This window comes from Haliotis rufescens, unplaced genomic scaffold, assembly GCF_023055435.1.
Source record: "Haliotis rufescens isolate VD_foot unplaced genomic scaffold, xgHalRufe1.0.p SCAF_1, whole genome shotgun sequence".
In the NCBI taxonomy this organism is placed as follows: domain Eukaryota; kingdom Metazoa; phylum Mollusca; class Gastropoda; order Lepetellida; family Haliotidae; genus Haliotis; species Haliotis rufescens.
This window is the reverse complement of record NW_025963779.1, coordinates 80,768,942-80,785,520: the sequence shown is the minus strand read 5'-3', so window position 1 is coordinate 80,785,520 and position 16,579 is coordinate 80,768,942. Positions and strand designations below refer to the sequence as shown.

At 37.6% G+C, this 16,579-nt stretch overlaps 1 protein-coding gene across 4 annotated transcripts in view; it reads right to left on the bottom strand.

Annotated features, from left to right (window-relative positions):
- The window catches only part of LOC124143744 (solute carrier family 12 member 3-like), a 76,579-nt gene that overhangs the window by 39,470 nt on the left and 20,530 nt on the right, over positions 1-16,579 (bottom strand). For all 4 annotated transcript variants that reach the window (XR_007222811.1, XM_046512807.2, XM_046512808.2 and 1 more), the window contains exons 2-3: positions 13,677-13,820; positions 12,660-12,831 (exon numbers count right to left, since the gene is read on the bottom strand). Coding sequence is in view for 3 of the 4 variants with exons in the window: in XM_046512807.2 (XP_046368763.2) it covers positions 12,660-12,831; positions 13,677-13,820 (316 nt within the window). In the remaining variant the exon portion in view is untranslated. The remainder of the gene's footprint in view (positions 1-12,659; positions 12,832-13,676; positions 13,821-16,579) is intronic.

Genomic DNA, 16,579 nt, shown 5'->3' with positions numbered 1-16,579 from the left:
ACACATGCACATGCACCTTGTTCTTACTTCCAGATGTTCAGCGCCATGTTTTGTTTCTGATCGTAGTCACAGTTGACTTATTGAATGAATAAAGGTTATAATGCAAAATGATCGTGTTTAATAAGCATTTCTACCGTTTCAGTTGCTTTTACGAGCCTTACAAAGATCTACAAGCCTAGGGCTAGCAGGATAGCATAGCAGTCAGACCCTGCAATAAAAGGAACTGCTAGAACTCCTCCATTTCTCCCACAGCACAGTCACTTCAGTGTAATATTAATATGTTTCTGGTTGTGTTTACATATAGGCTGCAAAAAAGTCTTCATTTAAGATTTTTAGGTCTTCCTCATCATGATCATGACATAATCAACTGATCAAAAACAAAATGCTTGTTTCAATATCAACTTGCATTCCTGAAGTCAAAATCATTAAGGTCCTACTGCACTTTAACTGTTCCCAACGGTCATAAAATATCTCCACAATATTGCTTCAATAGCTCACACTTCCACAAAGCCACAATTCTATTGCCATATTCAAAAGATACAATACCCAGCATGCACACAAATGTCCAAGGTTAACCTTCTGAATACTTCTTTATGAAACAGAAATAACAAATTCCATAGATAGAAAAAAAAAGGAAACCTCATAGAATTATCATAATAAAGAGCACTGGAAAGTAGTTATAAAAATATTTAAGTCGTGTTTATTGGGGCCAAGAGATCAATAATTCAAATTCAAATTCAAAGTCAGACCTGAAGAAGAATGATCCGTATCATGGCTGGTAAACAGGCAACGACTTACTGTTCCCATCAAAATTTTGAAATTCTTAAAAAAGCTTGAACATCAAACTACAATTTCATCACAAGCAAGTTCATATATCAAAACCTTTCAATCTGGTCTTGTTAGACAATGTGATCCCTCATGATCGATGGGTCTCACTTAATCAATACAGCATTCAACAATGAAGCTGGATGATCACATAGCCCCTGCCTGTGGGCAAGTGAAAGTGCTCCCAACCGTTCCACTGAACACTTCAAAAGACCACAGCATATTATCTGTAGATATTAATAGTATCGTCTTTGTATTACACTTCTAAACACATCATTCATGAATGGTTGCCCGCTTTTGCAACAAAATGTATGTACGAAAATGACCTTTTCTTTTCATGATCTTATCATACACTAGCATAATGATTGTTCGAAACCTCCTTAAGCATTTGTAGCATAACAGCAATGTAAATATTTGATGGCTTAACAATGGGACACCACATACAGTTCCTAGCTCCAGTTAGGACGTCTACAATATGTCCCAATGGGACTGGTGATTTTCTATTCCATCTCAAGTTAGGACGTCTAAAATATGTCCCAATAGGACTGGTGATTTTCTGTTCCTAGCTCCAGTAAGGACGTCTACAATATGTCCCAATAGGACTGGTGATTTTCTGTTGCTAGCTCCAGTTAGGACATCTACAATATGTCCCAAAGGGTGATTTTCTGTTTCTGACTCCAGTTAGGATGTCTACAATATTTCCCAAAGGGTGATTTTCTGTTCCAAGCTCCAGTTAGGACATCTACAATATGTCCCAATGGGACTGGTAGTTTTCTGTTTCTAACTCCAGTTAGGACGTCTACAATATGTCCCAATGGGACTGGTGATTTTCTGTTCCTAGCTCCAGTTGGGACGTCTACAATATGTCCCAATGGGACTGGTGATTTTCTGTTTCTAGCTTCAGTTAAAGGTCAAGCATATTCAAAATTAAATTGGAAAAACAGTAATAGCGTAAGACAATGGACAACACCACAAGCACAATAATATGTCACTGAGCAGTGGGTCAACATCAACCAAGCATCTCAAGAGGTGGCATCCAATTGTGTACAAATTCATTGAGATACTGCAGGTTTGGCTGGATAATACTGAGATCACAATCCAGTTAGTTTGATGCCAAATACTTTGTACTAATGTTAGAAATTATTTTTCCCTTGGAAATTGACTACAGCATTAGTAACTGGCACTAGTCATGTAGTCCTTGCCAAACTGCCCTATAGTTAAGGTATCATAAGAACGTGTAGACATTTTACATTTTAAGGCTTCTGCTATATGTTGAGGACTAAAAAATATTAGTTTCTGTAATATGTTTGTTCTGCAACATAGTGGAGGTTAGTTTGTCTCATATTACCTGATTTATCAACTTATTTGACCTAGTTTAAGAGGGATCAATTAAGAATATTAAAAGAAGCATCCTGCCTGAGCCAAGAAGTCAAAACATGATAAGTATATTAACTTGAAATTCAGTGTTACTCTGTTCTGTCATGGTGACAGTATGTTTTAACCATTATGTTTGAAAATTAAGATAAATATTTATGTCTTACAGCTACAAAAATCAGCTATCACTACAGATGTTCAAAATATACATAAAACATCAATGCCGGAGAAAAACAAGTCTTGATTATCCTCCAAAACATTCTACTGGTTTCTACTGGTTGTAATAGACAAAATAGCTGGGGGAAATATATGAATGGATCATTGAAAATCACTGACACCAGTGATGAAAACATTCATTGATAGACAAGTATTCTATTGAAACATACTGATTCCCAAGGATTTCATACAAAGCCTGTTTCCTCTTCCTGCTACATCTGTCTGTCTTTGATGTCAAAAGGTTTGTTGTCCCAATCCGGGATTATGATTTTCTGTCACATTAACTGCCTGAACACCGACGACATAAAAGCATTGCTGCCAAACCCTAAGATGTTTAAAACACAGTAAATCTGCTCCCACCCATCAGTTATCAGACAGGCAGAGTGATGTAACTAACTACCCAGCATCAAAAAATCATATTAGCCCACTGCCAGATCTATTTCCACATCCACAAATAAGCCATGTTATCCTGCAGGAAGATGCCTCGCAAAATTCCTTTCACAGCTTTCATCCGCCACAATTTATTCTAATACATTTTGACACAATCTGAATAATAATTTTCCAACAATATGTACAGATTTTCATAAACCATGAGCTAAAAATATGGAATATGCAAAAGTAGATTCCCGTAGACTATCATAGAGATTGAATATTGATGAGGATGGTCTAAAGCACCAAACTCTAAAGCATCAATCTTTATGATTTTTTGCCTCAATTTTCTTATACAAAAGGTCATATCTTCCCAAACAAAATTTTTTAACATTCATCATTTAAATATCACACATGATCAATAACATTTTTGTTGGCCAAATTGACCATCTAAGCAATGCTACTATTCTATCAGGTTGTACTCTAGTCCGAGACTGTTGACGAATACAACTACACACTACCAGTACATGTGGTAAAGTTCAGTGCTATGCTCTGCTCCATCATATGCAAGGCAAAACATCAACATATCTTGCAACTCATAACTCAGAACCAAACTTTTCATGCTATTCTGTACAGTTACATCAGTGCTTCCATTTCTTGGTTTGGTGATTTTAAAGAGCAAGATGCCCTCTGTATTTGAAATTGAGGGGACCTTTTGGTACTTAAAGTTTTCCGGTATAATACCTTCATATAGGGTTCACCTAAAACTTCAATCTTCAACATTATGGTATTGTCAAAACCCTGCTAGAATCCCATGACTTCCTAATTTAAGTGACATCTATTAACAACAAAAATGGGAAAGTGATCATAGCCAGAATTATCAATTAAGAACATTTATTTCAGGAAATGTCTAAAATGGTTTGATTTATCCCCAGGGAAAGACTCTTGTTACAGACAATAACACCAAGGTACTGACAAGTTTTAACAGTGCTCGAAATTAAGGGGGGTCAAGGTCCTTGAGATTTGTTCCCATTGCAGTGTCTGAAATTAAGAATGAAAAGGGGTCCTTGTAACTCTGCTAAAAGTCCCAGAACATAGGTGGTCCATCAATGCTAATTCAATAGGGACACAAGAGCCCCTTTAATAACAAATAACGAATCTAGGGACACCATAATCGCTACCTTTGACAGTAAGGCAATGACAGGGACACCTTGACCTAATGCTTAATTTATTAACACCTGTCATGTACGATTTTAACATGAACATGCAACAAGCAATATGCACCAAGAGTCATCAGAAAGATGACATATCCCCCCGGCAGTTGTCTGCAAAGTAACCACAACTAAATGTGCAATTCTGTATGTAATGAGTCAAGAGTTGAATGTTCTTGAAGAAGCATACATTGTTTACCCACAAAAGATCCACCACGGTCGCATCCATATGAAATGGAAAGTAAAATAAGTGTGTTTCTGTGGGTTTTTTTTAATGCAAACAAATGACAAATTACAAGAAACAATAACTAAACAAGCGTATAGTCAACAAAGTCATCTATATCCCCCGCCCATTTTAACACGTTATGGTCCCAAACCAGGCAACTGACTCAACATTTCTCATAGACCATGTCAAAATAGCTGCAATGGAAATTCTAAAATAAACATTTCTAAAACTCCTTAATATCAAATGGCACCAGTTCAGTATGTGCTTTATATATAGACACGCAATGTTTGGCAAGGAAATATTTAACAGTTTATTTGTTATACTCCATAAGTGAACCCACCCTATATTAAAACTTAAATCCAACTTATTGCCATGGAAACGTAAAACAAAATAATAAAAAAATTCCTAAAAAGCAAAAGGCACCAGTTCAGTATGTGCCTGGTAGACATGCAAAATTTTGTAAGAAAGTATTCAACAGTTTTTGAGTTACGCTCCGGAATCGATCACCACCCTAAAAAAACCTCCAACTTGTTGCCATGTAAACGTAAAAAATAAAATTTATAACATTCCTAAATAGCAAAAGGCACCAGTTCAGCATGAGTCTGATAGACATGCAAAGTTTTGTTTGAAAGTTTTGAATGGGTTTTGAGTTATGTTCCGGAAACGAACTCTACCCTATAGAGCCTAAGTCTAACTTGTTGACATGGAAACGTGAAAAGTAAAATTTTTTCTTAAATTCCTTAATAGCAAAAGGCACAACTTCAGTATGTGACTGATAGATTTGCAAAGTTTCTATCAAATACACCGAATTGTTTTTGAGTTCTGCCTCGGAAAAGGAAATGATTATGGACGGACAGACAGACGGAAGGACAGACAGAGTGGCTGATCGATATATCCCCGCGCATTATATGCCGGGGGGATAACAAAACTCAGTATCAGTTTTGGTTTGTTTGCATGGACTTTTGCGTTGGTCACCTAGCCTCTACACCATGGTTAAACGGCTCATCAATTATTTGGACCCCAAAGGTAGCATTGCTGCAAGGGATCTATGTATTAAAAGGAAAACAGTCAGAGATCAACCTTCTATAACTCTCCACACAGGCTGCTGAGCAACGTGGCAAGAAAGGGACCATATGCTGACTCCCAGGGAATTGGGCACCATCCCCACTCCAGCATCTCTTGCATCACCATGCACTGGTTGGCAGGGATTAGTACACATCAATAATTTACAGTGTAACTTCACCTCACCAGGGAGCTGTAGAAACTCAATCTGACAGACCACTGTACTGACTACTTAATGAAATTGATTGTGCGAATTCTCTTGGTCAGATCACATCTCCTATGAAAATTCTCACTGCTGACAGATACCAATGATTTGTTAATTACACTTTTTATACCGTTTGGGAAATCCTTGCCAGGTCATGGCGCTTCTAGGAAAACATCAGTGTCAAGATTGAGTAGAACTAAAGACTTTCACACTTCACAGAATAAATCGAATTGAGACAATAAAGAGTTGGGATGTGATTCAAAGCACACAATAGGTTCTGACAAGAATGCCTTTTTCCAGATTACACTGCCACGGCCAAAGATAAGAGGCTCTACATCCATGGTAATGGTATCTTCGAATTGCTTCAAACCGGCATCTGTGATTGCTTCAAAACAGGTCTTGCTCTCAGTAATTATTTTACACCTACATAAACAAGTCAACATCAACTATAACGTCCAATAGGACTCCTTTTTCTATTCAAAAAGCCATTTGGATCTCATCATACTCATAGTTGGGCTATTTCCTTTTCTGAGCAATATTTGTTGCCTTGACCTACATATCTGAAATTAAGATGATGATTTTCACAGGTAATCAATCACCAGCCTAGAGCTCAGCACTTAACCAAAACATATGCTCTCAACAAGCTCATTGAAAATAGTGTTCCAAATGAGCAATATATTTGATGTCTAGTCAGAAGGGCTACAAGATTAGTAAATCACACACATCTGATCTCATTTTTCCATTCAGCTTATATGAATATAGCTAAGTGACTGTGTTGTTTGTCACATTTTTTATCAATCTCGATGATAAAACATACGGAAAACAAAACCTATGACCAATCCTAAGCAGTGCTCGAAATTGAACATTAAAGTCAAACAGCTTTGTCCTGAACCTGATGGTGAAAGGTAAACATTTAAGGGGACACGAGATACAAACACTACAGGAACAAACCTCAAGGGATCCTGGACCCCCTTTGAAAACTGATAAGTTTATCATAGACTGGACAAGTGGGATGGTTGATAGTACAATATTTGACCTGATTGAAATTGCAACATTGTACTCCATGACAACTGTAATATGGGTGACAGCAGCAACAATATCATTCACCCACTTACCCTGCAATGCCAGTATGGTCAATCTTAACTTAAAACATGTAACATAGACTCATTACATCTAAATCTGACTTCTATGAACTATGACTATTAAATTCCATTAAATTAAATTAATTTTATCCAAACATAAATTAATGTTATCATGTGTCAATGCGCTTGCAAACATCAGTTATTACCAAACATGTGTAATGTGAGTGTGAGTGAGTTGATTTAACGCCGCTTTTAACAGTATTCCAGTTATATCACGGCATGTCAGCTTAATGTGGGAGGAAAGCCCGAAGTGATGCAGGTCTCAGACGTTTATCACTTTGGTGAAACCCACGAGCAAGGGTATGGTGCTGACAAACCTGGAAACATAATCGGGGGCGAACCGGGATTCGAAATCACAATCATAGGTTTCTGGCATGCCCAAGGGTCGCAACTCTGCACAGCGAATCACGGCGCCTTAGACAACTGGGCCAAATCTTGTTGGTACGGGTTGTAATTGGGAACATGTGTCCTTGATCAAGAGCCTACAGTCTAGTATTGATCCTATCTTTGTATCAATTCCAATGTTATCATCAGCCAAATAACACAATCTCCAGGCTTAATTACTTTCTGATGGCCCTTGCTTGTGCCCATCTCCCTCCTGGAACATTTACTTGTCACTGAAGCTTTTAACACCAGTAGGATGAACTTTGGCAATCAATCTTGCCTATACAACCCAAGACGGCTGGTCTAACTTTCACGCCTAATACTGCTAATACAACACGACAAATCTACAGATAGTGCCAATTAGCATTACCTTGATTGGTAAGAGTGAGCGAGTGAGTGAGTGAGTGAGTGAGTGAGTGAGTGAGTGAGTGAGTGAGTGAGTGAGTGAGTGAGTGAGTGAGTGAGTGAGTGAGTGAGTGAGGTTTTACGCCGCCTTTAACAATATCAAGAAGGGGGGCACCGGAAACTGGGCTTCACACATTGTACCCAGAATTACCATGAAGTAACAAGTATGATAGATGACAATGAACACAAATTGTGTATCAGTCTTTATGACGATACAAAATAAACATTTGTTTTCTAAAAATCATTCAATCAAAATCAACTTGACATGGGCACATAAAAGTAATCTGTAAGCAATGTAAATTTTACTTCAAGAGCATCAGACCGCCTCTGTGGTCTAGTGGTAGAGTGTACGCCCGGAGAGCGGAAGGTCCGGGGTTCGATCACCGGCCGCGTCATACCAAAAGACGTTAAAAGATGGTACTTGTTGTTACCCTGTCTGGCGCTCAGCATTAAGGGATTAAAGCAAGGACTGGTCGGCTCAGAGTCAGTATACAGTGTCCGAGTGGGGTATTCATGTTAAACTGCGGCATGGTATCTCAGTGGGCTAGCACTATAAATCGGCATTAGTCCGGTCTAGTACAAGCAGCCACACACGTGCATGCACGACGCTATATAAGTGCAATAATCTTGGACGCAATGTCAAACCCCATTTCACCCCACCTTCAAGAGCATCAACAGCTGTCAGGTTTTTTAGGAACTTTTACCAATGATAGAACAAGAACATGAAGAATATTAAACAAACCAGATTAATAGTGCAATAGGGACACATAACATTTGATCCGTAGGTTAATAACAGGAAAGACAGTTTATTGCTACACAATCGCATTGGTACTTCTTCAGTGTAAATAAATATTTAATATGTTTAAGGAAAAGTGCAGATGCGGATATTTTCCTCAAGCACTATTGCATTTCAAATGATAATATGTGTATCAATAGTTGTATCAATAGTTGTATCATGTATATGGGATGTACATACAAATTCATTGTACCTATGAAAGGAAAACAAAATAAACAAGTGCAAAAGTGAGCGTGGCTCACTAATACCCCCGACCGGCCTAGTGTGTCAGTAGTTTCAAATTAAATAGCTAGGATAGGGTTAGGGTTTGAAAAATTCATTTAAAAAAACGGAAAATTGATAAAAACATATTTTTCTTCTTTTGACTGCACCCTTCCATATGACACAGATTATATGTACTAAGTTTGAGATGAATCCACTGAATAGTTTAAGAGCAATCACGCGGACAAAGTTTTCGGACGGATATTAGTGTTTGAAAAATTCATAAAAAAATGGAAAATTAATAAAAACTTCTTCTTTTTTCTTTTGACTGCACCCCTCCATATGACACAGATTATATGTACTAAGTTTGAGATGAATCCACTGAATAGTTTAAGAGAAATCGCGTGGACAAAGTTTTCGGATGGACGTTGGGATTTGAAAAATTAATAAAAACATGGAAAATTAATAAAAACAATTTTTTGCTTTTGACTGCACCCCTCCATATGACACAGATTATATGTACTAAGTTTGAGATGAATCCACTGAATAGTTTAAGAGAAATCACGTGGACAAAGTTTTCGGACGGATGGACGGGAACCTTGGTATAACTATATACCCCCGACCTAAAAGGTTGGGGGTATAATAAAATAACCATTTCAATTGATACATAGCAAGTGCACTGAAAGAATCTATCCTATTGCTCCAAGTAGCCTCCCTTATTCATAGCTACTGATCAATTCAATACAAGTACATTGACACTGCGTGTGCTTCCTCTGCTAGTCACCTGCTAGTATGGCGATACAGTTCAATGTGAGTTCTGGGCCACCTCATGATGGGCATCTCAAGATGACAATATCATTATGAACTTGTAGCCCACATTCAACATGGTATGACAAATAGGAAATCAGCCAGAATGTTCAATGTTAAGAAACTTCCAAAAGCAGTTAACAAGCATATTTCAAGATATTTCCCAGTGCTAGCATGTCCTGCAGTGCTGTGACCCACTATCACCATTTCCAGGGAGCTATGGACTATGTGTGGTATATCTATCAGTTTAAGGAATTAATTGACGGTTGATTAAGCAATCGGCACTATGACCAGACATGTCCAGTGTATCAGTTTTTATCCTTCACTGTCATGTTCCAATGTTAGAGAACATGAAATTGTGGCATTGTCATTCTTTTCTGGAATTAATGTCAGGAACAATATTTCATTCATCCAATAATGTGGAGGGAAAATCCAGTGACTTTGGCTGCAGGTCATCATCACACTGGTGAACCCATGAGCAAGGGTGTGGTGCTAAGAAACCAAGGATAATTAATAACAAATATAATTATAGCAAAGACGGTTTCAGATCCATCCATTTTCTAGGACATTGACTGATTGCCATCCAAAATGTCCCAAACAGGTTTTTTCAAATGATATACAAGAATGTCTTTTCAAAACTTGACAAAATAAAAAAATATCCTAATGCCATTGTCTCAAGCAAAATCACTGGGAAACTATGGGATTCAAACACATGACCAGCAGATCCTGCAAGGGGTGTAACTCTGAACAACTCAAAACATCCAAACACACCCCACCCATGAGACTGTAACAAAGAATCATTGTTGGCTTCTTACACCTTGTGTGAACAGTGAAAAGGAACAAGTGAGGAGTATTACTGGGTTAACTAAAATCTGCAATAGGCAATTTTGATGAAGACATGAACTGGAATTATTTTATGATTATTATTATTGTTATTATTATTACAAAGTAAGTGTTGTCATCCCTGCTTGTGAATTTCAACCTTGACAAGTACATATGGTTCATAAACAAATGGTTTCACTAACTACAACCAGTCAGGATAAACAATCTTGTAAACAATGTCCCCTCTTAGGCAGTGAACCCACTTAATGGAATTATTTCATGCTTAAAATATATTGAAAACAACATATAAACAGCACATTTTGAATGCAACGTTGCGACTTAATGATAGTCACAAACTGTAACCAAGGTAACAGCAACATATGAGAAAAAATATTTTATTGGTGACACAATGAACGGATGAAGTGTTCACTTAACATCTGGCAAACATGTGCACATTTATCACAACAAATACTTATTGTGGGTCAAATCTTGGCTAATGTGAAAACCATGTCACAACTATTTGGCAAGGTGAGGGAGCACAAACTGGTTCAAATCCTACAATGTCTATAGATTTTTCCTGAGGCAGAAGGGGCCTGTTGGGACTAACCAGGCTTGCTCCGAACAATCAGTCTAGGTCAATGAGCAGCTGAGTGACCTCAACACAATGAAAGTCAACTGTCTTTGGGACTCGGTATAATAACCTCACAATTACAATTGAAACTGAGGGTAGTGAGACCCTACAATTGTTAGATAATGACCATGCCAATGTATCACAGAAGTAAATGGGATCAGGCTTCCAATATCAGTGACTGTCTAACAAGTTCATTACCCCCCTTGGTGGTAATTTCACTGTCAGATGAAGCAAGGTCAGTTTGACCTCTCCGTTCAGCGGATTGTTTTTATATTGGAAAATCTTTAGATACAAATAAATTCACTCTACACTGGCAATTCCAAACGTAAAATCCATTTACATTCTGTCAAGCCAATTTGAATTTGTTTTTTAATCAGATGACGAGGAAACAAAAACGCCTAGTTTCGTTTGTTGCTTTTCAAAAGCAGACTACACTTCCTCGTGATAATCAAACTGACATTTATAACACACGGAATTGAAAGTCTATACCATGTGTACAATAACTTTGAAAAATCATCCTCATTAAAAGCTAACTTCAAGGGGTTATGTACAAAGTACTAACTATGCCTGATTTTTAACGAGTATCAATGTGTTCATGATTAGCACATGGCCGAGCAAACATTCAGTAGGCCACTATGTTACTTCACAAGAAAACTTAAATATTCTATAATCATACGAAAGATTTCAAACCTATCAGACAGAGCGATTTCAGTTTTAGTTTCTATTTAATCCCTCTAAGTGCAGGAGAGAAAACAACATAGAGATGCAAACCCTAATTGAATCTTTAGAATAAGGGAACAGTTCGGTGTTGGATATAAATCTTGATTCCTTGGGCTTAGGGGCTGGTGTTAATGGCCCTGCAAGTTTTCCATCCAGTGAAATCAACTTCCCTGATTTCTCAAGGTCTTTTATAGAAACTAAACCGATCATATTTTTATTCATATATTGTTAGGACTTGTCATAGTGAGTGAGTATCGTTTTACCAAGCTTTTAGCAATATTCCAGCAATATCACAGCAGGGGACACCAGAAATGGGCTTTACACATTGTACCCACATCGAGAATCAAACCCAGGTCTTCAGCGTGACAAGTGAACACTTTAACCACTAGGCTACCCGACCGCCCCAGGACTTGTCATAAATACATCTTCCACAAGGTAGGGTTTTATCGTCAAAACTTTAGTCGAGGAGTGGTATGCCTCCAAACTTATGGCATAAAGATTTTTGTCCAACATAGAAATTTTGAACTGATCCTAATCAACAAGGCAAAAAAGTTTAATTTCATGTGATGTGTGTTTTCTCAACATAAGTAAAATATGGGGTCAAACTTCCACTAATTCATAAAAGTTATCCACATTAACTGTTTTTCAGGAAGACAATGTGGTGTTTCAAGTTCCAAAGTAATACTGTGTACATGAAATTAGTTCTTCCCTATCTGCATCCGCCCAAATAGACTGATAAAATGACTTTGAGTGTGTCTTCACATAACAACCAATGACACCTTGTATCAATGAGTAAGGGATGCTTTAGTTTAACACTGTGAATTTAAAGCATGAATCTCATTGTCAGTAAAAGTTTTCTGTAGAATGCTTCATGTCCCTCGTGCATTAAAAATTTGTTCTCTGTGATATTTTATGCATGTAAATAATTTGGGGGGAAGTGACAAAGTGTACATTGGAAGAGGACAAGAATAGCACAACTCTATGCTCAAAATCCCTACCATCAACCCAAACAAATAATGATTGGCATGTCAGCAATATTCCAGCTGTATCACAGTGGCCTGTCAGTAACTAAATCTGTATCAGCAAACCAGAGCAAGAGTGAGTAAATATTACCAAATCAACAATTTTACAGCTATCAGGACTTTTGTCATTTATTTGATTGTATGTTGAAGACAGTTTTCAAGGTCAGCACATAAACAAGTCAGAGGTTTCTCAAAGGATCTGACTGAATCATGAAGATCTCCACATGTGTTCTTCACTTACCTCCCTTTACTTCTCCATTTGTACAAATGGCTGACATGGATAGAGCAGTAAGTGTGGTGACAACGCCGGACAGGAGGATGATGACTGCAGTGAGGCCCATGCCAGCCTGGCCAACCACCCACGACAGGCGGATGAACAGCATGACACCCCAGATATTTAGCAGACATCGCACCTACGCACACAAAAACATTCCATACATGAATAAACACAAACATGATAGTAATTGTGAGTGAGTGAGTGAGTGAGTGAGTGAGTGAGTGAGTGAGTGAGTGAGTGAGTATGGTTTTACGCCGCCTTTAGCAATATTCCAGCATAATCATGGCGGGGGACACCAGAAATGGGCTTCACACATTGTACCCATGTCGGGAATCGAACCCGGATTTTTTTGTTTCTTACACAATATAACTGATTAATTAACAATGTTTGAATATTGTGAACTAATATTTTGTGAAAATGGGACAGTAGAGATCTCCAATTAACAACACCAGTCTGTGTCCAAAAGCCGAGTTTTGTAAGCTTAGCTATTAATGATACATTTGTTAAGTCACATAAAGCTAACAAAATTTATCCCAAATGACACATTTGGGCTAATAAGATCAAAGGTTTTTGACACAAGATGATGATGATGATGATGATGATGATGATGATGATGATGTTTGTTGTTTAACACTGCACTCAGCAATATTTCAGCTGTATGACAGCGGTCTGTAAATAATCAAGTCTGGACCAGACAATCCACTGATTGACTTTATGAGCATCGATCCATACATTTGGGATACGATGACATGCATCAACCAAGTCAGCGAGCTGATTCCGTAAGTCACCTCTTACGACAAGCATAGTCGCCTTTTACGGCAAGTATTGGTTGCTAAAGACCTATTCTACCCCGGATCTTCACAGGTTTTGTTTACACAAGCAATGTAGGAACACTAACATGATTAACTTGTCTTAAGATTTCATATATTAAATATGCATCCAGATGAGCATAACATATTCAGTTTAATACATAAGACTCACCAGGACACCTTTGATCCAGCCAAATTTCAAAGCCCCTTGTTGTGGCTTCTTGTCAGTGGAGATTGCCACGTTACTGTCACTGACCAATCTCTCCTCCCCGGCCAGGAGGGGATCTTTGTGTCTACCTCGCATTTCTTCATCATCCTGCAACATCAAAGAATCTCAGCATAACACTCAGTACACATGGTAGGAGCAGCACATTCAATCACTTTCTTAAAAGCCCCAAAATAATGGTTAAAGTGAACGACAGTGAAGTTTTATTTAATGAGCAACAACGTGTGTTATCATTGAGTTTATTGATCATATACTGTGATCATTCACAGGGTGTTTTCATGAAAGTATTTAGTTTGTCTGGAACAACTGTACATAATGGTCCTTATTATATTTGGAGAATCAAACAGCAATGTATGCCCTATGTGCAGAATCGAACATGGGTTGTTGACATGGGAGTATTCATATCTGGAATCAAAAACAGATTGACCATATTGACATGCAGATGAACCTATGGAGCATCAAACTTGTTGACTGCAGGGGAATCAATGTGTGGGGCATCAAACAAGTCTTGTCTGACAATCATGATAATGTCTGAAAATACTTTATTGGTCAAGTTGGTTGAGCAACAGGAGATGAATCCAGTAGAGCAATCTTTTAGAGAAAGGGAACTAATGTGTTGGTTCATATTACCATGGTTTCAAACAAATTAAAATAAAGATTTATTGCTACCTATCTGTTTTGTAACATATATTCAGATATATAACATATTGTATAATCAATCAGCCAGACTTATCAATGTCTTATCACAGTGCTGCAGATTGCCAGAGGGAATGGGTCATCGCCATTAGGAAAAAACTATCAATCCATCTATCCATCCATCAATCACTCATCAATCACTCATCTGCTACCTGGACCATCATTATCATCTATACTTATTCAGATAACCTTATGCTCTGTTCATCACATATTCCATAACACCAATACAATTACCAGGATCAACACACACAACCATTGGGGTCAGTCAATTATCATACGATCAGAACAGAACAGTGTTGCTACATTATACTATAATCATAAATGGAAAAATTAATCATAGGCTGTGACACAGGCAGTTTTCTATTAAAACACAGCTACCAGACCAGAGCAATATAATGTTTTTCACGGAGTTATTCACTATACATACTATACATATATCAAAAACAACAAAGCATGTTTATGGTTTAATAAGAACAGATTTCATGTTCTCATGTCTTAATTTTAACGAAAGAAAGAATTTCAGGTGGACTTTTTGGAGATATTGAGTACCCGGTAGTCATCAAAGTCAAGGGGTCTATGTACATTTGACATAGCCCTGAAATGTTTGTTAAGGTTCTCAGGTCAGTCAGCAGATTAAACCTCTACATACTAAAACGCTATAGCAGAAAACCTTGAATACTGAATATATATGGGGTTTCAGATCGATCATTTTTAAGGACCAATAAAAGCTTTATAGTATACAAACACAGGGTTATATCAGCGGTTTAAACTGTTCAATTGACAGAGCTGCTGTGATCGATGGAGCAAGCGTCTGAGTAGAGGGCACCACAGACATCACTTCAGTGATTGATTATTCCAGAAATAAGGTTTCAAGAATGTTTCCTCAATAAATCGTGAAATTTCGAAAGTCTTTCTGGGGAGAACATGGTCCATGGCCCGGTGCCAGCTTCCTGCCTCAATCTAGATATTGTGATTAATACATGCATGAAACGTAGTAATTATCATTAAATGGTAAATTGGTATACATAATAGAAGATGAACCAGTAGGGGACCAACTGTTATTTCAGAGACATGAAAGGCATACAACTGCTACTTGGTCTTGCCTGGTCTCCCTTTAACACAAAACTAATGAACACTCGTCTTTAAACTGCGAAGTATGTACGCCATAAAATGAAAAACAGAGACATCAACATAACTTCATTATTTAAGTTCATTAAGTTCATTTTTATCACTACTCTCCTCCATTTTCCTTTATTATTTACATGGCAAGGTGCTGAGGGTAATGGTAGTACTTGACAGCCCACCTCTAACCTATAACACTTGTGAAGCATTCAAAGATGGCCACTTCATCTCATGTATAGCTCAGCAACGTGTTCCACTAGAATGTTGACACACATTGCAGCTGGTGTATACATACATTATACATATTTCATGGCACTTTCAGCATGTCCAGTAACCATGTGTCCAACTTCCCGCCATTCATAGAAAAAAAACATGGAATATTGCCTGTTTGAATTACAGGTTTACTAAAATGCATGTTTGCCAATACTCTATCCCAAGGCGCTTTCACTAAAATGGAGCACATAGGTGCCACACACATCACCAAGCTTACAATTCCTTCACAGGTTGGATGTTAATTATGGTAAACCAGAATGTCTACTTGTTTAACACAACTTACTGGGTCACTAGGTCAAAGTCCTAATTTTACTTGCAGCTCTTCATTCCAAATTATACATTACAATCACATGCATCAGTTTGTACAATCACATGTATCAGTTTGTACAATCACAAGTATCAGTTTGTGCACTAATATAAAGAATTAATTCGATGGAGTCAAATAAGCTACTCTTATGGTTATTATTATTTTTAATATATATGGTAAAAGCTGCAAATAAAATAACACGATAATGGAATTTATGTCATAAAGGAATAATTTCAAGTACATTTCTTCCGATCGTTATGCAAAATTCTTCGATGTTATATTATTGTATATTTTTTAATCGAATCAGCAGTAGATAGGTAGAAAAAGTGCATATACGTCATTGCTATTGATGTTGACCGATAGCGCTCGGTCACCCTTGCAAGTCGCGTATACACTAATCAACAACAAAAGCACATGTCAGGGTGGCTGCACCTCTTTATTTTATATCCTT